The sequence below is a fragment of the Silene latifolia genome, chromosome 11 (assembly GCF_048544455.1).
Source record: "Silene latifolia isolate original U9 population chromosome 11, ASM4854445v1, whole genome shotgun sequence".
NCBI lineage: Eukaryota > Viridiplantae > Streptophyta > Magnoliopsida > Caryophyllales > Caryophyllaceae > Silene > Silene latifolia.
In genome coordinates this window covers 192,699,510-192,724,888 of record NC_133536.1, presented here as the reverse complement: position 1 = coordinate 192,724,888, position 25,379 = coordinate 192,699,510, and the positions used below count along the sequence as shown (strand labels likewise).

General features: G+C 37.2%; 4 protein-coding genes across 4 annotated transcripts; 2 read left to right on the top strand and 2 right to left on the bottom strand.

The window, feature by feature from the left end:
* The first annotated feature begins 3,017 nt into the window (after nucleotides 1–3,017).
* On the top strand, nucleotides 3,018–6,003 carry LOC141615255 (protein POLAR LOCALIZATION DURING ASYMMETRIC DIVISION AND REDISTRIBUTION-like). The gene is made up of 4 exons (XM_074433690.1): nucleotides 3,018–3,427; nucleotides 3,989–4,458; nucleotides 5,154–5,441; nucleotides 5,718–6,003. Exons 1-4 carry the CDS (start codon nucleotides 3,124–3,126, stop codon nucleotides 5,736–5,738), a joined length of 1,083 nt encoding a protein of 360 aa, XP_074289791.1. The 5' UTR covers nucleotides 3,018–3,123; the 3' UTR covers nucleotides 5,739–6,003.
* A 1,781-nt stretch (nucleotides 6,004–7,784) lies between these two features.
* LOC141612213 (uridylate kinase PUMPKIN, chloroplastic) lies at nucleotides 7,785–13,154 on the top strand. The gene is made up of 7 exons (XM_074430938.1): nucleotides 7,785–8,222; nucleotides 9,579–9,717; nucleotides 9,811–9,864; nucleotides 10,269–10,360; nucleotides 10,919–11,145; nucleotides 12,056–12,232; nucleotides 12,729–13,154. The coding sequence occupies exons 1-7, from the start codon at nucleotides 8,023–8,025 to the stop codon at nucleotides 12,839–12,841; spliced, it is 1,002 nt and encodes a 333-aa protein (XP_074287039.1). The 5' UTR covers nucleotides 7,785–8,022; the 3' UTR covers nucleotides 12,842–13,154.
* Nucleotides 13,155–13,909: 755 nt separating this feature from the next.
* LOC141612211 (protein ALTERED PHOSPHATE STARVATION RESPONSE 1) lies at nucleotides 13,910–21,417 on the bottom strand. Its single transcript, XM_074430936.1, has 4 exons — nucleotides 19,676–21,417; nucleotides 17,034–17,197; nucleotides 15,621–15,844; nucleotides 13,910–14,881 (listed from the first exon to the last, which is right to left on the bottom strand). The coding sequence occupies exons 1-4, from the start codon at nucleotides 20,697–20,699 to the stop codon at nucleotides 14,083–14,085; spliced, it is 2,211 nt and encodes a 736-aa protein (XP_074287037.1). The 5' UTR covers nucleotides 20,700–21,417; the 3' UTR covers nucleotides 13,910–14,082.
* On the bottom strand, nucleotides 17,821–18,992 carry LOC141612212 (polyubiquitin). Its single transcript, XM_074430937.1, has one exon. It carries the CDS (start codon nucleotides 18,865–18,867, stop codon nucleotides 17,917–17,919), a length of 951 nt encoding a protein of 316 aa, XP_074287038.1. The 5' UTR covers nucleotides 18,868–18,992; the 3' UTR covers nucleotides 17,821–17,916.
* Nucleotides 21,418–25,379: the final 3,962 nt, after the last annotated feature.

Here is a 25,379-nt window from a genome sequence, read left to right as displayed (position 1 = left end):
CTGAATTTTATTAGTTCTCTTTATTGTCTCATTCAAAAAAAAAAAAAAAAAGTTTAAAATTGGTAGATAAAAGGATTTAATGATTAATAACCATTTTGATAATTACGAATTAGTTACTAGAAAGATGAGTAAACTAGATAAAATTAGGACGAGCGGTTGTTTCTTGAATAAGAAAAGTTGAATTAGTGGTAATGTGGTATTGAGGATTATTGTGTGAGTATATTGTGTTGCTTGAGCCGGTCACAGAACAATGTAATACAAGTACAAAGAGATTAACATTCATAGTAATCATGTTAATCGAAGCAATCTAGCAAACTAAGATATTTTCGGTACGTTTAAGATAATTGCACCACATTACTTGTCATTTTTCGGTGCCTATAACATAGCATAGAGAATAAGGAAATTTTTGAAAGAGTAATTATGGGGTAAGTAAGATTGACATAGAGACTCGTATACGAAACAATTCCATTAGGTAAAAATACAAATCATTTATAAGCAAAAATTGAATATCCTTTTTATATAAATTGAGCGTTTTACAGTTTAAGACACAAATAGGATTATACATCCAGTTGTACCATAAACATTGTACAACCAAGGTATAAGAATCCGAGCTTATATGTATTTTTTCTGAGCTAATTTAAAGCTCATGTTTTTAATGTGTAAATGGATGAGTTCAATACTTTCTAATAAAGCTCGGATACTTTATCATAAAGCTCAGATTCTACACCATACAACATATACAACTGGTTGTATAATTCATAAATTGAGTATACGACTATCTTAGACTAGAATTTGCATTTAAAGATATTGCTCATTAGATGAAATTGTAGAGACTAGAGACATTGCTTTTCTTGTGTTTTATAATGTCCATATCCATATTAAATTTGCCTTGTCAGGATAAAACATAGGCAAATGCCAACGAAAATAATCCTTTCTCCCGCCAAGAATAACTCGGTTCGATACTTACTCCGTACACATAATCCGACCAACTTAGGGAAGTAATTTTTCCCGTTTACATTCACCTATTAGAGATTTAACGAACGGCGATAACCTACTATTAGCCCATACAACAGTTAAAATTTAAAATTAAAAATAGTAACGGAGTTTTGTACGATATTGTGTATCCTTTGGTGGTAGCTAGGCTTTGTACGGAGTATAAGATAATTGTATACATGTATGTAATATCGTTACTAAAATTAAGATTAAATGATAATTTTGAATGAAAATGGGTTATTATATATGTGTAACGGTATTATTTGAGTTTCATGGTAAGAAAAATGTGTCCTGGATTCAAAACATACATGTTTTTTAAACTTTCGAAGAGTATTGCTTGCACTATCGACAATGCACAGTGAATCAATGTTTTGTAGTATTTGTTGGAAAATGTCACATTCAGAACCCGATACATTTAAAGGTATCAATAATGGTTAATGAAACTAATAGAGTATAGTACGGAGTAAATTTACGAATTGAGTTGGGTACCTATTAACATTAACTACATTTTTTCAAGACGATTTCTCTACATAATTTGTAACTACAAAATTTAAAAGAGTTAGATAAAATTTAATTTAATTATGTTTCTAAATTTTTTTTTCCTATTATGAATAACACATTCATGGAATCATATATAGATGACAAATACAATTGCTCTACAAAATTAATAAATGCATTCTCAAGGAACAAAATCTCCCAAATCAGAACAAAATAAAGAAATACATTTGAAAATATCAAACTTTCAAAAATATTCAAAACTAACCAAGAATGTTTTACTGATCCAATGACAGAATTAAATAAAATCAAACATTCAAATTCCAACATTACTCCCAATTTACGAAGCTTCCATAATCACTTTGGATTTGATTCCTCAAGTAGCTAAGCCCACATCCCTACGCCCAAAAACCCACAATCATAACCCATTTCCCCCCTATTTTCACACATAATACGTCTTACGATATGAGACGGTTCTTTTATCGTTAAAAATTCATTTATTGCAACCAATAAACAAATGTTTTCATTATAAAAGGATGGTCTTACATATAGCTAGACCTGACCAAACTGGCCCGAGCCAAATGATCCCACCTGAACTCGACCCGCATCTGATCTGACTTGAGGCCCGAATTGACCCGACCTATTCAACCCTATCCAAATGTTTATTGTACTCCCTCCTATTCCCTAACATCTTCCACATTTCCTAAATCGGAAAATTCACAAAGATCTTCCACTTTCCTTATTTGTCCATTATTTATGGTTAATATAACATCTAACCCTACATTCTCTCTCCTACTTTTATTTTCCTCCACATACTAAACACTCCACTAAATATTAGTCCAAAAATAATGTGGAAGATCATATAGAATAGGAGGGAGTAGCATACAAACTACTATCCCGAAATAACTTTACAATAACCCACCTAAAATGGCCTGAGCCCGAAGTAACCCAGTGGACCCGAATTCTTGCCCGAAACAACCCGAGCCCAAATTGACTCAATCTCATTGACTCGTTTGCCATGTCTACCTGTAGGACTAGAGGTGGACATTGGGTCGGGACGGCCGGCCAAAAGGGCGGGTCTTGTGGTAGAGTAAAGCGACACGACACGGCACTAAGGACTAAAGGAGGACAAAATTTGTCCGGGGCCGGGCGGGTGGTTTTGGTTTTGTCCAGCCGGCTAGACGCACGGCACTATAGGGGCGGGCTGGGCCGGGCTTGGTACAATTTTTTTTTTTTTTTTTTTTTTAAAAAAAAAAAACGGGCTGAAACGGGCTGGGCTGAAAAAATCCAGCACTAGCACAGCCCGTAGGGCTGACCGGGCTGGGCTGGGCTGTGCCATGGGCTGGCGGGCTGTTGATTATTGGCCCGTGAGGCCGGGCTGGGCTGGGCTGGCCCGCTATGTTGTCCAGCTCTATGTAGGACTATTTTTAATCCGTGACTGTTTAAATGTTAAAACCAGCATTAGTCTTTCAACAATTTCATCTCCTCAGTCAAAAATGTTACTCGTGGTTAAAACCGTAAACGATAAATTGTAGGTTCGAATTCCGTTTCTCCCTACACCTCCTACTCGTATATAAAAAGGGTAGTATCTTGAGAAAAATTGATCAAATAAAAAGTGAACGGGCTCGAAGTAAAATGCCGACGATAAACTCCGCCAATGACGATCAAGAATGGCGGAGTTTGCGAAAAAGAGGAGGAGGAGGAGGGAGGTGTTTGACGGTATTGACTAGGGAAGAAAGTGTAAGAGGAATGGAGTGTGTTAGAGGTCTCGAATGTTATTCTCCCGCACGTGTCGCCGTGTGCCGCCTTCTCGCTGTCGTAAAGAAATGCAAACGACGTCGTAGGGGAGATAAAGTCATGGCGGAGGAGGTGGAGAAACGAGAGGTTGCTACTGATTTGATGGCGGTTGATCATCAAACAATTCACGACGGCGTTTCAGGTAACTTATTTTATGCCATTAGTTCAATGTTTTATGTTACTCCGTCTCGCCGTCTCGGCTGGTTGCAAGTCTCAGACACGACACGGTATTGGAATTTCTGATACCTTCATTCTTTGTGAAGTATTCAATTTTTAATCTAAATGAAGGGTCAAAATGTCATGCTGGGCTCGTGTTAGTAATTTGTTCCCCAAAATTTAAAACTTTTTTTCACTGGTTACGCTTCTTTATACTGTAACGTAGTTGTATATTCGAATTCAATTCCTACAAAATATCAAATGGCTTAACAATTGATTTTGTAAAGTCGTTTTCAGGGTGGATAGTCATTTAAACACTTGTTTTTGTTGTAACGTCTATATAAAAATAGGGTGGCACTAAATACACTCACAAAATCTACTGGGACACTCCAATTATAAGTAACGGACGAAAATATCCCTGATTCTATCACTTGAGAGATTGGAAATTAAAGGGCAAATCAATATAAATGGTCAAAGTTGATATTGTTTGAATCCGAGCTCTTTCAGACTGTCACTGTTTTCTTGTCTAATGACATTCTCGGTTCAGGGCATCAAAGGCAGGAAATGAACTTCAATGTGGCTGCTGGGCTGGGACTACTGTCACTTATAGCAGCTAGCAAAACAGAACTCGAAAAAACAGCAGAATTGCGTAGGCAAATGGAGACATTCCTAAAAAGCGCAAAACAAGGGCATGACGAGGGTAAAGTCACTCCCCCAAACGGGTTATCAGACCCTGAAGTTACCTATGCAGTAAGCACCACCACCATTGACGGTCCAAGCAATCTTACAGCGTATTCACAAGAGGGGCATGGAGTCGGGTCTAGTCAAGAGGTGTCCGGGATGAGTGGTGTGTGTGACAAACACTGTGATATGTATGAAACACAACGGTGTGTGGACGAAGTAAGTTGTCTTGAGGAGGAATTGGCTGCTGAACTAGAGAGGTTGCAGATTGACATTGAGACAGAAGGGTACGGCGAGACTGGTCAGCAATTGGAACATCAAGAGAATGTCACTCAGGTAAACTACTTTCTCTGCTTACCATTTTTTAATTAAACCTTTTTTCGCGGATCTTCATATGAGACTGTCTTATAATAAGAATATGATGAAACAGATGCAATAGTTAGTTGCTGTATTTGTTAGTCATTTTTCTTGCTGGTTAATGGATATTCCGATGGAGATTATAGCGGGTCTCACATTGTATTGATCTACGACAGTCTCATACAAAACTAAAAAAATTTTCTGACTCAAAAACAGTCATAAGAATTTGGCCTGGTTTCATGCTCTTTTGCAACATTATTGGTACGCCTTGCTCTTTGCCAATACAGTGACCCAATCTCTCGCGCTGTCTAAAGACTCTGGCCCATAAAAGGAGGGAGATGTCTCCCCAATGATTCATAATGAGTTTTGAGTCGAGTTTTGAGTTGAGATTTCATCGACTGACTACTAAATCACAATTAATAAGTGAATAGTGCTTTCTTTACTGAATCATAATTTTTATTTTTATCATATTCTATAGACGAAGAATTCTGAATCTTTGACTTCATTGCTAGTGGAAGCACTTCCTGTGAATAAATCCGAGTCTAAAATTTTGAAACCTAATTTCTACGCATTGTTATAAGGTTTCGACAGTTTCAAGTTAAAAGCATTGCAAACCAAATGCAAAGATTGCTCTATTCCACTGAGGTAATGACTTTGATTTGGCACTTTGACAGTTATCTTCTAATGGCAAGGCAACAGGAACAGCAACTGTTAGTTCCTCCGAAGAGGTCATAAACCCCAATGATGAAGTCACCCCGGAACATTATGGTGTTCCTCCTCTTGAACTCGAGAGGCGTTTACATGAACTTCTGGAAGCGAGACAAGAAGAGAGGATAAAAGAACTAGAAGCTCATCTAGAATTCATCAAGGGAAAGCTTCAAGAAAAGGAGGTAGAGGTCATTTGGTGGAAAGACACTGCTAAACTCATCTCTAAGCAGGTTCCACAATCTTCCAGGGCTAAGGTACATCTTTCTGCTATATCTATTGATGTAATTACATATCAAGCAACTTTTTGGCAACAGCGGGAAATGAGAACCCGCTGTCTTAGGTCCTATCTTGTAAAATCTCGGGTATACCAAGTTGAAACATTCTAACTAACTAAGCAAACTTGACATATCACCTTTTCACATTCTAACTACCTAAGCCAACTTATGCAGTCCAAATCGAACATATCACCAAATCATTGAAATGGCGCATAGATCAGAAATGACAGTTACATTTGTTTCTGGGTTTTGCAGGTAATTTGTGAGGATAGCTGAGAATCCATGGGTCGGAATTTGTCAAGGCTTATACTGCTCTTAAAGAGGGACATCTTGTTACAGTCCTGAATTTTTGTAAACTACTAGTATATGTTGTCTATGACTATCTATATAATGGTTTTATGTCGATGTCTAGTCGATATTAGGTTCTTTGAATGAGAGAGCATCAAATTCAGGCTTGTACGCTCGAAGTCCAGAGTGAATTTCAGTCTGTTTTGCTAATATGTGAATATTAAGGCCTTTGGAAATTGCATAAACTTCAAGTTATGCTCCCTTGTCACATTTCTAGTTTTTGATATCTTTGTACTCTTCTATCGATTATCAAGCACTCTTTTTATTAAGGGAGTTTAAACTTTAAAGTGCATACTCAAATATGAGTTGATTTCATTATGAAAATTTGTTACACAAATCGTTTGTTTTAATAATGCGGCTGAATAACGGAGTCTTCATTTAAGGGGAGCAACTTCGAATTTGGGTCAATATCGGTTATACCGCTCAGCCGAATATTCTGTGGCCCGTGGACAGCCGAGTTTACATGTTTATAACAGCTTTTCGGGATTAGGCCTATGCAAATATACAAAGTACAAGATTCGGAAACAAAATAATCCAAGAATTCTCTCTCAAAAAACTCTCTCTAAAAAACCCTAGCCTCCACCAAATTATACAGGGGCTTCCATCGATTATCAATCGATCGATGGTAAGCCCCAAAATTGTTTCAAATTTTAATCAATAATATGCATATCTATCTTTTATTCAATAAAAGTCTCCCTTTTGGTGAGAATCGTTTTTCCGTCCCTTATTTCGGAGGTTTTCCATTTATTCGTGGGTTTAGTTTTATCAGTAATAAAGTCAAGAGTAGTTCGTTGATAGTTTGCAGCGTGTTCTTTCAAAGGGTAAAAGTGATTTGTCAACGATCTTTGGAAACAGTCAGAGATAAATTTTATCTCATAAATCAAACGAAAGATCCCCTCAAAAGCTACATGAAGATAGCGATAATAGGACGAGCCGAATTGTCAGATGCTGTTTTGAGATCCCTAGTTTATAAGAAAATTATTTTTCTTTGGTTTCCATTAGATTTGTTTTCGATTATACATATTCTTTGTAAGTGCCGTATGACTTTCTATTAATGAATTGTTCTTTTCTCTCAAAAAAAAAAAAAAAAAATATACAAAGTACAAGCACATAACTTCTATACGAGCTTTTTTTAACCTGCCTACTAAAGTTCGTCGACAATTTACTAATTATCGTCGACAATTTTAATGAACTTCCAAAACTACCCCTCCCTCACACTCCCCCTTATATTTTTTCCGTCTTGTTTTGTTTTCGTAAAAACATAATTAATAATTACTAATAAATCCCGTTCGGGGATAGTTCGTTTTATTTTAATTTTTTAATTTATTGAAACTTATTTTAATTAGCGATTATCGATCCACGCACCCAAAACTAATTTAAGACTGAAATTAATAATTTTTTTAAAAAAAAAAAAATTGTTGAAAAAGGGCCTGGATGAAGAAATTTTTCGTCTAGACTAAGGTCCGGACAAAGAAATTTTTCGTCCAGACAAAAATATTTTCGTCCAAACCCAGGTCCAGACGGAAAATATTTTCGTCCGGAAAAAAAAAAAAATTAAAAAAAAAAAAAAAATTCCGGACGAAAATATTTTTGTCTGGACCATGGTCTGGACGAAAATTTTCTTTGTCCGGACCTTGGTCCGTCCGGATTTTTTTTTTTTTTTTTTTTTGAAAAAAAAATCATTTTCTGACTTAGATTAATTTTTGGTGCGGTAATCGATAATCACTAAGTTCTCGTTCATGTTGTTAATTACAAATCCCGCTTTTTTTTTTATTTTTTGAAAAACGGTCTTTTAAGATTTTAGTGAGACGGAAATTGACTTGTGTTTTAGTGAGACGGAAATTGCATTTTAGTGAGACGAAAATGGAGTTATATTATGGAGAGCAAACTTGAAAATTTACATTAATTGTCAACGATAATTAGTAAATTGTCGACGACGTATAGCAGAACCCTTTTTTAAAGGTTAGGAGAACCGAATACAATAGACAGTACGACCCATGAACGGCTAAATTTTCCATCAAACTTGATTGCTACTCGTTCAAAGAAGTAGACGAGGCCCGGTGTCTCCCTTCATAATAACATATTACTCTCCTACTCTATCCACTATCAAAGTGACCCTTCAACCAAGAAGCTAGCATGTTCATTCATCCCTTGTGAAAAATCATTCAAACTTAAAAAGTTTCAATCTTTGGTACATAATTGGCAACAAGAAATGGCTTTTTCTACCAGTTGTAATATAATGAACACAATTACATCCTTTTCTTCACCCTTACAATGTTTGCCTCCAACTTTGTTATCCAAACCCTGGAAGAATTTAATGGTGAATTCCAGGAATTCCAACCTTAGAATTGTGGTTAATTCTGCATCTTCTGATATGGGTTCTTCCTCTTCTTCTGATTTAATCAGCTTCAGGTTGCTCTTCCCCAATTTTTCCCCCTTTTTTTTTTGGGATGAATTTGTTATCTGTGTGTATATTTCTCTGTTAAATTGAGTGTTGAACTAATTAATTTAGATTATTGTTTTTTTTTTCCTGGTAATTTTGGATTTTTGTGAGTTGGGTTTAAATGGGGTTTATCAGAATTGGGCAATTTTTTAATTTGCGGGATGTGGTTAAAGTTTTGATATTTTTGCATAATAAAAAGGTATTTTTCTATGGTTGAATTGAAGGAATGGAGGTGATATGCAGTTAATTGGGTTGCCTATTGATTATGTAACTGCTAATTGTGAGAATTCAAGGTGTAGGGTGAGGGTTTCTGTTGGAGTCCTGTTGGCTCTGTGGTAGGGTGTTGATTAACTTGTTATCGGTCCGTCGAAGAACAAATTGAATTGAAGTTGTGAATTAATCTACAAGATGTTTATGAATTTTTAAGACGGATCTTCGTGTGTGAGTACTAAAGTTTTTGGAGCTTATTTAATGGAGATTTGATGCTTGTAGAACTGAATCTTTCCTTTTGCTCTAGTCAAATGAATTTCAATTTAGCGAAGTTTGCGGTTTGCCTTTTGTGGAGATATGTCAAGAATGATGAATATTGGGATGACAGTATGAAGCACTGCAATATGTGAAGCATCGTGTCATCTGTGAAGCATGACAGTATGAAGCACTGTCATCACGATATTCATCAATCTTGACATATCTCAACAGTTTTGTTCGCCTTGTTCAGCTCCCAATTTGAACCTCAAAGCACTGTTAGTCTGTTACTCTGTTAGTTCCTTTTAACGAAGCGGGCTAATCTAGCTTTTCTATGTGGTGTAAGTTGGATTCTTAAAACAACCTGCGCCACATACTGAAGTACAAGTGAGAAAATGGCTATATGTATTGTTTGATTCTCCAGTATAGGGAGTGACACTGTGACAGTAGACGGTAGCTTCTTTCGTATAAATAGTAGAATTTATTGAGAAGTCCGTGTAATAGTAATAAATATCGTTTGGCTGTTTTATATGAAATATTCCTGATAATGCGTATGGGAAATGGACTTAAAAGTAGTGAAACAGCGAGAACGCGGATGACTTGGGGAGCGGTAGATAGAACAAATTGACTCGTCTAGTTCACGTTAGAATCCCTTTTCTTTCTAAAGAAATAAGCAAGGCTTTACAAGAAAATGTTGCATTCACAGACATTGCATAATATTAATTTATCAAGTGTTTCTTCTCTCCTGGTTAGACTTGTTAATACGGAGTAGTAAATTGAAGCAATGATTTCTCTCTGTGGCTGTCAGGTATTTTGCATCCGTCTTGTTGTCTTATTAGATCTATGATGTGACTTTGCAGGCAAATGAATATGCCGTCTTTTGGCTTGTCATCAAATGATGACGGTACAACAAAACCATCATATAAATGGCAAAGGGTTTTACTTAAAGTAAGTGGAGAAGCCCTTGCTGGGGATAACATGCAGAACATAGACCCAAAGGTAGGAAATTAATTGCCACGGGATTTTAGCTCGCTCCTTCTTTCACTATCTATTTCATTTTCAGTCATTTTTAGTGGCGTTTTTCCCATGTAGGTTACTATGGCAATTGCTAGGGAGGTTGCAACTGTGACTCGGCTTGGTATCGAGGTAATATGTTTTACCGAATTCGTCAAACTTTTGTAGTCTCCAACACTCCATCTAATATTGGAAGTTATCTAAGTGCTCCAGTTGAATGTGAAATTTGGGAAATAAGATAACGTTCAAAATTTGATGAATCAAGGGTATTTTCTAGCATGCCGTAATATGGGAAGAAGGGCTACAACGTTACGATAAACAAGTCAGAGATCAAATTATGACACTATAGGTCTATAGACTTATGCTTACTTCTAGATTCAGTTCTTTCATCCTATTAACGGCTATAGTCATTAGAGAGCTCTACTTGCTAGATTTTGCAAACTTTCACGCTTTTATTTTTTGATATTTGTTATCATCAAGATAGTTGAATCGCAGAAATTTAGAACTTATATCGTAATTCGTTTTGCATATTTTAGGTTGCTATTGTTGTTGGTGGTGGAAACATATTTCGAGGATCTTCTTGGGCTGGGTGTAGTGGTCTTGACCGATCGTCTGCTGATTATATTGGGTACTACATCTCCCTCAAGTCGTATTTGTCTGCTGTTGTGTTGAACTTTTCTTTAGGGCTTTGCTGAGTAACTAGGGGATCAAAATTAAAACTGATTAGATTTAGCTGCCAGTTAGATATTGGTGAAATATTGCTTCCTCTTGAGTATTTGTTCTTAACCTTGTAATGGGATAGTAGTTGTCCCTGACTGGTTTCAAATATGCCAGACACCCCAGCTTCATGCATTTTTTTTTAATGTCTGTAGCATGTTTAAGCCTCGAGGCTATATTGTGTTAGGTTTCTTGGACTGTGCAGAATGAGAATAAGATTGCTTGAACTGTATTTATGTAAGCTACCACCCCCTAACACTGGGACCAACTGACAAGGGGTTGATCTAGCTAATTAGAGGTCTTCTTGGGAATGCGACAGTGTTAGCATCCAAGATGGAGAGCTTTAAACTATTCTTGTGGTCCTTCCCAGCTCAAATCCGCACTAAGCCGGATAATGCAAGCCCAAAAAAAAAAAAAAAAACTGTTGGTTGACTATTTCTCTGACATTGTGCCCGGATTTTTTATTCAGAATGTTGGCAACTGTTATGAATGCAATATTTTTGCAAGCTACAATGGAGAGTATTGGTATCCCTACACGAGTCCAGACTGCTTTTCGAATGTCTGAAGTTGCTGAGCCTTACATACGTAGAAGGGCTATCAGACATTTGGAAAAAGGGAGAGTTGTGATCTTTGCTGCAGGAACTGGAAACCCGTTCTTCACCACAGACACTGCTGCCGCTCTTCGCTGTGCAGAAAGTGAGTCTTGCTTTATAGTTCATTTATGCTCGTGAATTCATGCTATTCATCAATCAGTTTTATGTTTCTCTGATGCAGTTAATGGCGTTTTGTTTCCATTTCCAGTGGACCAAAAGACTCGCTATCCCCTTTGGTTTTCCATTATAATAGAATAAAACAAAATGTCTCACTGAAATGACTGCACTACTTTTTTAATTGTGAATTAGCAATCATTCAATGTAATTATCAACAAAATTTACATTTTGGGTAATTTAGGGACAAGTGGACAACCATGTATTGTTAACAAAGTGGTAAATGGTAAGTCCATACAACCGAGGGCCCTTATGCGACCATTGTCGGAGCCTTGAGGCATTGGGGTATTGTTGTTGATGTAGTTAATGGCATTGACACGATTTTTCTGTGAACTCTTTATCTAGCTGATCATAAACAAACTATTCTTGTTAGTTAAACTTTTTTATGTGTGCTGAACCCTAGATTCTAGCATATGTAAACATGGATGTCCTTCCCTCCTATATTATTTATTCTGGATTCATAATGCACTGGTGTTCAAGTAGGATCCATGCAAAGTTTTTTTTTTCAAATCTTCAGTTATTACAGTGATGCATCTTTTTAGCTCATTGTTCTGAGCTGAGTCTGTTCTCACTTTCCAATGAGCCAAAGACTGACTGATCTTCGGGTTTTACAAGATGATGGAGTAATGCAAAATGACTCACTAATCTTTCCATTGTTGAACTTATGATCCCCATATGACTTTGTAGTATTGGTGGTATAAAGGCTATTTGGGTATTTACTGCTATGGTGTGCTGTTGTAAAGGATTTATATTTTCTTTTGCTTTGGTGAGAACATTCATTTGGAGAGTTGCTTGTGGACCATGGTCTTCTCTATTAATGTTTCTGTTTCCATTGACAGTTAATGCAGAGGTTGTGCTGAAAGCAACAAATGTTGACGGGGTCTATGATGAAGATCCTCGGAGAAACACTAATGCTCAATTGCTCGATACTCTTAGTTATCAAGAGGTAATGTCGAAGGAGCTTTCTGTCATGGACATGACTGCTATCACCTTGTGCCAAGAGAACAAAATTTCAGGTGCACTGTTTTCTAATTTTTTTATCTAAATTGTGCTGCAAATCTGCAATGAATGTTTTGGTTCAAAAGTTCTACTCATAGTTACTCTGACTTTTCATATCATGTCACTTAACTGTGCGACTGTGCGTGAAGCTCGACTATCAGAAAGTGTGGTGCAATTAAAATTTTGGCTCAATTGTTCTGACCTATGTTACTGCCTGACTTTTCATACGAGTATTATATTGCAATTTTACTAAAACTCTCCCCTAAATAATAAATACTCCGTATGTGTTAAGTTGTTAACCCACTAAAATCTTATATATAAAGAATAACTACCCCCATAGTATGGTTAGTTTCATGATAATCTTATTATGAGACCCTTTCTTTTAAGAATTTGTGTTCATAACATAGCCCCGCATCCGACACTCAACACCTCACACTTGACAAATTCCCTTGCCGGATAAGTAAAATGAGTCTGATTAACATATGTTCTAATAACAATTATTGTTTGATGCAGTGGTTGTCTTCAATCTGAACAAAGAAGGTAACATCTCACGAGCGATTAAGGGAGAGAGAGTAGGTACCATTATTGGAGGCCATCGGAATTCAGCTGCAGCGGAAGTACCATAGATCTTTGAGCGGAGGGGGATTTACAGATCTAGTTACAGAAGTATAGAAGATTTAGCTAAGATGGAATTCGTTCCTCTACATCACAAAGATGAAGGCATTAGGTTGTTAGTGCCACTCAGTAGCCGTTACCCAATGTTAGTCGCAACTTGTAGATGCTGGCATTCTGCCCGGATTTAGAAACTTCCTAGAGGCTGTGGGTTTGAAATGCAATGCCGGTTGCAGTTGTTTGAAGTCTTGGTATCCGGCAAATGTAACGTAACAGTCGCAGCCATGCGGTTAAAAAAAACATTTATCAATTTTTTTTAGCTTGTGCTGTCCTCTTTCAACTTATATTATCAAAAATATGTAAAGAATAAAGATGCAAAACACGTACTCCGTATTTTCATAATATCTTGTCTAAAAAAGCCAGTCATTACGTATTGTGAAAATAGGGGTACAAAGTTGACAACTCAAGTCAAAAGATTACGTATGAATAGGATGAAGGGGCCAAATATGTTTTCCATCACAAAAAAAAAAAAAAAAAAACAGAATGATGATATAGTATGATACCATTTGCCCTGATGGGGAACGTAATGAGTTCATTTGTACCAATCCTGAATAGTGGATAACTGGATACTAGTGCTAGTTACGCTCCTTCACTGTATTTCGGTTTTTGTTTCAAAAAATGTCTCGTGTCATCACATAAATGATGAAAAATACCGAATATCATCAATGTGTAATCTAACAGCAAAACGGTCTTATACCAGTGTACTTGTGTCTGGAGCAGTGACGGCCTCAAAGATTGAAAGCTCAATAGTCTAACTGTATAGAAGAGTATGAAGGGAAATGAGGGGAGATGTAGAGAGGCAATTTCTACTATTTGTTTATCAAGATGAAGGCAGGGATTTGAAAGGGAGGAAAATAGGATATATTCTGTTTCCTCCAACACAAATAAAAAACATTTCCGACACGAGACATTTGGAACAGAAAACTCCCCCCTTCACCTTCACTCCATTGCCCTCTGTTTTCCTCCTCTTTTCCTATCCAAATAAGGGCTTAGGGGAAATTTGCAGTCAACCTAACAATGTCTTCTCCAATGTTACTCTAGTTTATGTAAAGCTAACAGAAGCATAATTTATGTACTAACTACTAAACATAGGCAGAAAGATACAAATGTTGAAAGCCAAACCAAAATATGAACCAAACACAAAACTACCAATTTAACTTAAAACTAACCAAGTTACAAAAAGTCCCAAATGTCATCAAGAAACCCCATTGGAACTTTGTGATAACACAATAGCCCTCAGTTTATTGTAGGAATCACAGGAAGCATGAGCATATTCTGACAATGCTCGGAAAAGCTCCGGAAGCCGCGTTTTAAGGGTCCCGAGAGACTTCTCTCTCACTTGAACACATTGTCGTTGGTGCTTCTCTGTCTCCTCCTCCAACCTCTTCTTCAAACTACTCACCACAAACCGTCTCTCTGTAATCGGATCCTTTCCTGTCCCATCTTCCCCAGGATCTGGATCCATAGCCTCCGGACCCTTTCGTTGGGTGTACTTGTGATACCAGTCCTCAAAGGACTGATTCTTCCTTAGGTACTCCTTCCTCATCTCCTCACATGTTTGCTTCGACTTCATCTCCTCCTCTTGCTGCAATAAGATGGTCCTAATCACGGCCCCAAAGGATGAGATGGCAGTTCTTGTTACCTCGTCGGGAAGCTTCTCTAGGGAATCGTGCCATGCGTGAAGGAGGTATTGTATTGGAGGGTTCTTGGCTCGGGGTGGCGACGAGACTTTCTCCTTGAGGCTGCTTTCTAAAGGGATGAGGTTGAGTTTCAACCAGTTGTGGAGACATCGAACATATTGTTTTTGCTGGTTAACCATATTCTCAAATTGTTCTAGCCATTGTTGAATGACATTTGAAAGTTCGATGGTGCATAGGTGATGAGGCCTTGTTGTTTCTCTGGGAGCAAGCATAATATCAAGGGACTTGAGTTCAGTTGCAATCTGGAACTGGGTGTCGTGGTGCACACAAATGTTCTCCCACATCTTAGCCATTCTGCACCAACCATGAGCACAACTCCAAATCAGCCTGGTATAGATATTAAATGTTCATAGACCATTTCAAGAAAAGACGATCCCATCTGCTTTTATTTACGACTAGACTTGCCAAAACTACCCCAACTTGAATGTGGGGGAATGGGGGGTAGGGAGAGGGGATAACATGATAAAGAAATAGAGAGGGAAGGGGTTAGAACTCAAGTTCTGGTGCTTCCAAGTTGCTTTTTACAGCTTGAATTTTCAGTCAGCATTTATGCCACGACGAACGAGATCTGGTGCACTGACTTATTATGAGATCATCAATCTCAAACTCATATATATAACAATATTTTTCAAACTTAAGTTCTTATTCTGATTTTATTCACTATGCTGGGGGACCCTCGACTACTACTAGACTTGGGAAAACTAACCCAACTTGAATGTGGGGGGTGAGGGGATAACACAATAAAGAAATGAAGAGGCAGGGGGTTAGAACCCAAGTTCTAGTGCTTCCAGGTTGCTTTTAAAACTTGAATTTTCAGTTAGAATTTAAGCCACGACGAACGAGATCTGTCACACTGACTTATTCAGAGATCAACAATCTCAAACTCATATATAACCATGTTTTTCAAACTTCAATTCTTAAGAAGGATAATGACAATAGACAACCCTCTACGGCTCTAAGTAATGGGGTGGGGGATGGAGATTAGAATTATGAAAAGAATCGGTTAGTCATTTTGATTTACAGTCTTACTTACCCATCAACTAATTCGACAAGTTTAGGGTACAATTGCTGATCTCGGAGTTCATTAACTTCGGCTACCGTCGAGTCCATAGACTGCATGTCAACAATGTACCGGGTGTGCAAATGACTAACGGCTGCTTTTGTTTTCTCAACTGACTCCGCATTCGCACCACGTTTCTTCTGTTTATTAAGGAGTCCAACCTTCCTTTGGTACTCCAGTTTCATCAGTTCACCGGCCTATTAAGTACAAAAACACGAGTTAGATTAAGCATTCGCCTTCACAAAAAAAAAGACATTATCACCATTGAGATTTGGAATAACATAAACACGCTATGTTAAGTGCCTATAAACTTAAATTGATTTACACAGGATGACTACGAAGTCAGTCATACATTCTAGATTTATTACTCTTTTGATACAATACTCTCTTTACTTGTTGCTTTTTCCATTTATTAACTAGTACTTGTCTACTTGTATAGTTGTATTATTTACCCCCTTCTTCCAAAAAAAGGGAAAATATAATCAACATCCATTATGAGTTGTCACAAAGTCATTGATGTCTTTCTATACTAGGTAACTTCTAATTATTACGGAGTATCTTCTTATATTACCACAGGTCAATTCCTCAACTTGCAGAAACCTTTTATCAGTGGAAGAACTCAGCCATATGCAACTAAATGAATCAAAGGCACGAACCTTCTTGTAACTTGTTACGTAAAACAACAAAGTTTTTTTGTCAAAACCATAAAAAGACCCGAGATTTAGTTGGACATCAAAAAGAAAAAGAAAAAAAATATCTCATGAGAGCTTTTAGCATGCTTTCACAGCAGCCAATCAATCCAAACATGATTAAATGTCAACTAGTAAGTGTGTTCAGACCATGATATCACTGTCATCCATGAAAACGCCCTTCCACAACTTGCTTATCGTAATGAACTCCCAATTGTTCAAAGTTCAAAATTATCTCCACAAGTAATGTCAACAGCTAATTTATAAACGAACTTAATAGCATTAATTTCAATATTACCAAGTCCTAAGAAAATTTACCAGCAGACACGCAGAAGTACGAGCACTCACAAGTCACAATCAAAATCTTGACTCTTGATGCATCTAAATGCTTTTTTCTGAAGTTTTAACACACTCGATTTTTCAACCCATTAAAAGAAAAAAACCACTAAATTAGTACTCCGTAGAAGATAGACAGCATCAACTAGCAGCTGGTAGAGTACTAGGAGCCCCACTTAGAAGAATGGGGTGAGGATAGTTTGAGTTACTATTTTCTATAGTTTTAACGGTATCATGTACTGTATCACTGTATGTTATAAATGTATACTCAACTTCTTCTTTCTTGCTTTGTAGGCAAATCAAGCAACATGCTGAAAAACGGTAAGGTGAGGATACGTTGAGATTGAAGTAATATACATACCTTAACTTCTTCATAAAGCTTTTTCTCCCAAGCCATTAATTTATCCAGTACCGTAGCAAGTGTCTCGTTGTCTTCATACTCATCTTTCCCACCTTCCGACATGCTACTTAAGGCTTTATTCCATGTAATGACGCGCATAACTCTAGCAGCATGGTCAACAGGCACTGTAGTTGACAGAAAACATATATTCACAGTTAATCCAGTATAAAACAGAGAGTTTTCACCAAACGTCCACAAATTTATATGAAGTCATTGATAAAGCGACAAAATTGCTTCGTACACTGAGGCAACGTTTGGTGTTAATAGCGACGTCAGTATTAATTTGCCTCGCTTTCCACGTTTATCAACTGAGTTGCGCTTTCATAAAGTAGTTAGGCTGAAAATGTGACAGTGAAATTGCATGTAATATGTACTTCATTAGATCATTCTTATGATAGTTCTACTGATTTTATACCTCTTGGACATGGAGTGTGAATAAAATTATTCCGAACTTATCCAGAAACTACTAGTTCCACTGGAATCGAGTAGGATCAGTTTAATGACATGATCCCAAATTCCCAATAGTATGTATGATTGTATGTAATCAAGATTTAAAAAAAAAAAACAATAATAATAATAATAATAATAATAATAATAATAATAATAATAATAATAATAATTAATAACTAAAATGAACGATGAGCCTCAATATCTCATACTCTCATAGGTCACAGGACTCACAGCATTTACTAATTTATTCATAACCAACTAAGTAGATAAGATCATTCCCTAAAGTAAACCCACTCTATAAAATCCATATAGGAATTGAAGAAAGCTAAGCACTCTCACTCTTGTAAATGACTACGATTGTAGACATGTAAACATGAACGTCTAACACTCTCCACTAACGTCCATCCTTACTCACTGTTCCTGTGAAAACATAAAGATAGTCCCCATTCTCAACACCATGCCAGCGAAGAGTACAGCTATCACGCATAATCCTTTGCTTGTGGATAAAAATATAGTCATCCACAGGAAGAATCTTTCGGCTTAACAGCAGTTGCCTTACTTCATTCACAGAGCATGAGTCCTTCATCTCCAATGGAATGCTCGCACTAAGTAGACTTATTGAAGTTTGAATCACCATGCTTAGCTTCCTAGTGGAAGGCTCTACCTTAACTCTGTTCATACTTTTAAGGGAGACTGAGATCTCTGAAAATTCTTGTACACCATACTCACCTAGATACCGACACTCTTCATCCATTTCTAAACCCGAAATATATAGAGACATCCTCTTGGTTGGAGTTCCATCAAGAATGTGAATCTTTTCTTTCAAGCTTTGCACGGTTTCCGTCACCTCTACCTCTATGTTAATTTGTCTAGAAGAAAATTTGATGGTGACAAGGATCTTATTGTCATGATCATGCTCGAGCTCCATAGGAGCCATATCATAGAAAGAGGAGTCGACAAAGAGATCTATTTTTGTGCCCTCGACAATCATGGGATAATCACCCAAGTCTAGGCCATCAATAAGTTCTAAGCCAAGGACATCAAGTGTTTGTGAAGTGATTGAGATGGATAGGGTGTTAGATATCTTTTGCTTAATCTCAAGAATAGGTTCTTGGGGATGAACATCAATGAAAAAATGGCCGGCATAGGTGACTATGATGAGCTGCATTGTTTTGAAGAGCAGACAAGCGAATATTTGTATGTTTAAAGGTGATGGAATCTTCAAATGATTTAAATTTAGTGGTGGTTTGAAAGAAAATAAGAAGGGTGTATATATACATGAAACGCAGCCTTCATCATCGCGCAATGAGCTTACTGTCAGTTCTTTCATGCTGATTTCATGCATTCATGTTTCAAAGCAAGGCTGTTTACCGTCTATCATGTGATTTTGAAATTTGAATGGAACTTGTTCTGTTATACTCACATGCCACCAATGCTGCATTTCTATAACTCATGCATTCATGTCTCAGAACAAGGTGTGTCGTCTATGTATTTTCTATCATTCAATTTCGAATGAAAACTTCGTTTGTTATAGTCAGCATCAGTCGTAACTCATACACCATCAACACTACAGTTAACAGTAATGGACTCCAGACAACGTCTTGGCCTAATGGTAGAGACTGAGAGCCTAAGTACAACAGTTGGCAAGGTCAGATCGCCTGCCCTTAATTAACTGTACTAGCATAGCATTGCCTCTCCTTTACCACCAAAAACCCGTATTTGACTAAAGAAAATCATGAGCGCATTACCATAACAACACCACCACCAACAACAAACCACAATTGAAAATAGCATGAGTGCACTCTGATAGGCAGATAGCATAGGATTCATCATGTGACATTCATATACTACAATATACAATTAATACAAAATGTTAAACTCAAAAAGTATTAACAACATTAAACTGTCATAGTAGGGGACCGCAACAGAAACACTACATACTATATACTCTTCTATTACTATACACAAGAGTAGGTCTTGCTTAAGACCGTCTTAACTTGAGATGCCTCACAAGCTCCTTTCATTAGCACCTCTATTATAATCCGTTGTGAGAATTGTTCAAGTTAAGGCGGTCTTAAACAAGAACAGGTGTATACACAAACATTATGAATTGAAACATTAAAAATTAAAGAATTATTAGTAGAGAAGCAAACCTCTATTGTCAGCAAAATTAGAATGGTATTGAAATTTATGAGCCTCTAACACCTTAGTAACCTCTTGAGCACATTCCGAAGCCTTTAGAAAACAATCATCAATCTCCTTTAATACTTTCACTAAATTGACCTTATTACCCCCACCACCACCACCACCACCATTCTCCACCTTACTACTACTACTAACAACTCTCCCAACATCAGGAGGGGCAGTATTGGAATGCACAAAATGCCTAAACCCCATATCCTCAGACGGCCGTGGCGGTGTCTCCATCCCCATATCCTCGGGCGCCATTGCCTTCTCCGGTGTCTTAAACTCAATTTCTTTCCCAATGTGGACCCCACCAACACTATGCCCTCTCACATGTTGACGATGATGATGATGGTCTAAATGATCATGTTCATCATCCTCCTCATCCTCATCCTCGTCATCATCCTCGTCATCGTCTTCGTCTTCTTCAATTTCCTCATCAATCTCACCTAACCCTGACCCATGCATATTATTGTTATCAGACATAAAAAAATAATCCCAAGCCATACCCTTTATACCCCCATTCCCACTACCATCACTCTCCCTGACCACAGCCTCCGTCACCGCCTCGTCCGCCGCCTCATCAAGCGATTCCATCCTCGAAACACCGCCTTCACCACGTTTTGACACGGAAAACTCCGGCATTGTCACAGACCGCTGGAGAGGCGAGGGGGTGAAGGTAGGCAGTGGTGGAGGCGGTGGCGGAAGTGGCTCTTGCTCTTGCTCTTGCTCTTGCGGTGGCGGAGGTGGCGGTGGTTCCGGCACTGACACAGGCGGAGGTGCTGAAACAGCAGCGATTTCCGGGTCAATCGGAGCCTCGCCGTGACCGTAAGTGCTTAAAGCAGAACCGGCGTTCTTTAAAGCGTGAGCATAAGCGGAATGCACGGCGGCGTAAGCGGAACGAGCTACAAGGGCGTCTTTCATTAAGATTCTTCGTTCTTTGCACCTTGTTACTGCTTCTTCATTGTCTATTCTTGATTGCGCACACCCCATTGATTAAGTTTGGTTCTTTGAGATTAATTTGAGGTAAAAAGGTTGGATTTTGAAGTTACCCAGATGATAATATTTGCTAATTTGTGAGTAAAGTGAGGTTTTGAGGTAAAAGAAGTGAATTTGAAGTTACCCAGATGAGTGATTTTGGTTAATTTGTGTGATTAGTGAAGTTTTAAGCAAGAAAGTTGGATACTTTATGCTAGAAAATGAGGTTTAGAAGTGATATTAATGTCAAAATTAAGCACTTTTTCTGAAAATGAGAGTTAATCAGGCAAAAAGTATCCAACTTTTTGACTAACTATAGGTAAGAAAATAGTAGTAGAACAAGTTTTGAGTGAAAAACTTTTGCAAGTTTCCAAATTAGATGATAAAATGCAGAAATTATTGATGGGTTTCTTTAGATTTTCACTGAAAACTGATGAAATTTGAGCTACAGATAACAGATTTCTGAAGAGATTTCAAGTAAAACTTGCAGGTTTCTGGATAAATCATTGGTATATGCACAGAAAAAAGTACAGAAAAATTGAGTGAAATCCCAGAAAATTATTGAGTTAAAAGATGGGAGTTCAAGTTGTTAGAGAGAGAAGAGAAGAGAAGTGTGACACCTGACAATGATGTGAAAAATGGTGAAAGTTGTGTGGGAGGGAAAGCGGTGCAGATTGTGTGTAGAAGTTACACGCCGCTGGAAATGTGACAAACTTCATGGTTTTAAGTTTTTAAGTCCCGTTTTTAGGCTTAAGTGTCTTCTTTGAGATTTAAATTGGTAACGTACATATTTTATAAGTGTAGAGTGGTCACGTCGGTAGATCACTAGATCTTGTTCGTACGGAATATTGAGTGGAGTAGTACCTATTCAAAATGCTTTGCAAATCCATTGCAAAATAGAAAATGTTTGTTTTGATACTCGCTAACCCGGATTAAGAAAGTCATTTTGAATAGGTAAGTGGTTTTATCCCGAGAGACCGACAAGGGATAATATTGTTATCTTTCAAATCAGTAAGTGGATTATACATCTGATATAGTAATGATATAATTTTTGAGCATTAACATAAAGCTTTTAAGTTTTAATTTAAAAATTTTGAGTTTTATTATAAAGTTTTTGAGTTCGTTTATTTAAACATTAATCTCAAAAACTCGCATTATAACTCAAAAAAAATTACATATAAGCTTAGAAAAATTTCATTTTTAACATCATAAAACTAAAATGTAATTTATAAACTCTATAAAACTCAAAAAAAATACACAAAAGCTCAAAAAGTCATTAAGTATGAGGTAGTACATCTGATGTACAATCCTTTTTCTCAGGTAATTCATACTTTGAGAAAGAAGGAAAGGAAAGTGATTATAATTGATATAGAGAAACTTATGACCGTCTCAAAAGTTATTTCATCCGAGATACTTTGTTTGATATGAGTTTTTTTATCGTCCTCAAGGATACCACTATGGTAAAATGGTCCATCTCCATTACTTTGCTCTCTATTTCTTTTCACAAAACATTACTATATTATATATTCTGCTTCTATTCATTTACCTTTTTATTTCCAAATAAATATACAACCATCCGATCGAGCCCAACTTTAATCTCGGCCATTGAGAAGTAATGGACCTCCATTTCTTTTTGAGAAATGGAGAGGATCCTTACTCCCACTATGGAGTATGTATTGTCCCCTATGATGCAGGTTCTTTGGAATGGGAAACCCACAAAAAAGTTCGTGCCAATGAGAGGAGTCGCCCAGGGCGATCCACTGTCATCATATCTCTCTGCCTTGTGCCTCGAAAAATTACAACAAGTCATTGATGTCGAGATTCGTAGCTATAACTAGAAGCCCTTACCCATCTATAAAAACGATCCTCTGATTTCAAATATGTTCTTTGTGGATGACATGATCATGTTTGGAGAGACTACACTAGTCAAGCTCGTATTAAGTATGTGTTTGATAATTTATGTCGAATCTCAAATGAAAAAGTAAGTCGCGCAAAAACAAAGGTCTTCTTCTAGTAAAATACTCCCAATGATCAAAATTTGTTATGCTTAATAATGGGTTTTGAACACACCAATGATCTTGGTATGTACCTCGACATGTCTACGCTAAATGGGCGTGTGACCAAGAGCATGTTCAGCCACCTCAAAGCGAAAATCGAGCATCACCTAATAGACTGGGAGTCGGAATATCTAACCTTCGCAGGTCAAGCAACTTTCGTCCAATGCACGCTCGCAAGTCTCAACTAGGGATGGCAGTGGGTGGGATATGGATGGGGTGAAGTCATATCCATATCCATATCCATATCCATTTAATTTATGGTCATCCATATCCCACCCTTATCCATTTAATATATTTTCATCCATTCATATCCATATCCACCGGGTGAAGCGGATGGAGCGGGCACCCGTTGAATATTTTCACGCTTATAAAATTTAAAGACCATATAACGTAAAAAAAAAAAATAAGACGATAAAATTAAAAGGCGTACATCACCAAATAAATCATTTTACATATTGGATTATAGTGGAATAAGCCTAGCTCACATATCTGTTTGCATAAGTTAGACTCATGCCCCTTGAAATAAGATTAATTCATATAGGTAATGTAAAGCAACTAGATAATAAGTGAAAAACATTGACAAGTCACAAGTCTATAGTTAAACTCGGCCAACGACGTTTATATTTTATAACCATGTTTCAATTTTCAACTTCTAACTCACATATCAGTTAACATATTATTTTGAAGCACATATCAAAATTATTTTTAATATTTTTAAAAACTTATTATTAATTTTTCATAAAAATTAATTTAGAATATCAACCGGGTGATTAAGCGGGTGATAGACTATAATCCATATCTCACCCTAGATTTACCCATATCCATATCCCACCCTAAATTTAAAAACAAATTGTCATCCATATCCCACCCATTTAATTTCGGGTGGATGGATATCCACGGGGTCAGGGTGACACTGTCATCCCTAGTCTCAACTATGACAAACTATAGTATGCAATTCGCAAAAATTTCTAGATCTTGTGTTATGCGATGAATTGGAAATCAAGGAGGTTTTTGTGGGGCGGAGACGAAAGTACGACAAAAAATTCATCTCCTTTCATGGGAGATTGTTTAAGCCCACCTATAACATGTCCAATGTTTGGGAAAGAGAGGAATTACATATCGAGCTCAAATTTTCATATATGGTACTTCTATGGTGATTAAAATGGTAGACAAGCCCTTTTTGGGACCATTATTGGTAGACACACTATAACACCCCCTTCTTACCTACCCAAGGTAATCGGGGGATGTTACCGTCTCGGTTTCCCGAAACAGTGAAATCGTAATTACAATTGAGTAACACTTTAAATAAATAACATGTTTAGTGAATTACAAATAAATATACGAATAACAAGTGTGAAAATACATTATACACTTGACTACTAACTATGTCGTATACCATTTAGCCATATGACTTGACTCCAAGTCCAAAGCGTAGCCCGAAACCTGACCACGCCACCAAGCAAAACATGTACTCAAACTGTTCCTCATATGATCGGAAATATCATATGGATCAGCACATGCCACCCCGGAAATATGTGACAATTACACACAACCAACACACATCAGCTTCAACAATATAAATACTTGAACACGACACAAATGCATGAATATACAATACGATATAAAATGTATAAGACATGTTACTACATCCATGACATCCACACCATTATCTTACCGATACCAAGGACACACCCACGGTATCACAACCAGTGACGGCACCGCAGCACTGCCTACCAAACAGCTGGACCATAGTCCGTAATAAGGTACTCGGGATACATCAGTGGTACCGGAACCATGCCATTAATGTGCACATCCCTCTTGCAATGGGAAGCTCCAAGAGGCGACCCAAGCGTAAGACGGTTTCCCAACCGCCTTACCTCTCCTCAACAACAACCACGTCTGCAAGCATATTGATGAGTCATAATTATATACATATTTATGCCTCCCCTTAGTTGCTTTTGTAACGGTTTTCGTGCTAAATTACATTATTTATATGTCATTTACTTTAGAATGTCGATACTCCCACTATTTGGTGTTTAATTCATGAATGATGCATTTATGGAGTAAGAGAATGAAATGCAGCACCACGAAGATGGCATGAAGGAATATACGGAGCATGACACGAAAATCTAGAAGAATAAAGGAAGAGAAGTGAAGAAGACTACACGAAGAAAGGAGCTGACGAAAAGAGGATACTCGATCAAGTCGATGAGAACTCGATCGAGTGGCCACTTTGATGACTTTCCGCGCATTTTCCTAAAGTCGGTTTATGTTTATTATAAATACTCAATTCGTGCCCTATTGTATTTTTACGTCTTATTTTACCTAGTTACGCCTCTTTTAAATCAAAACTCTCTTAGAATACTTTAGACTCCGTTTATTTACGCATTGCTTCCAGATCTACATACTTTAATTACGGTATTCATTCATCTTTCTTTAGTTATTGTTAATTCAATTCCTAGTCTACACAATTAATTCCTTGTTCATCTTATTTATGCTTTCAATCATGTTTGCCCTCAATATTATTGTTGTTGTTATTACTGGTATGCGTAGCTAAACTCCTAATCTAGGGTAAAGGGGATTTAGGTTGTTAGAAGGGGGTTTAATTAATGAATTGATAGTTAAATTGCTTGTTTGT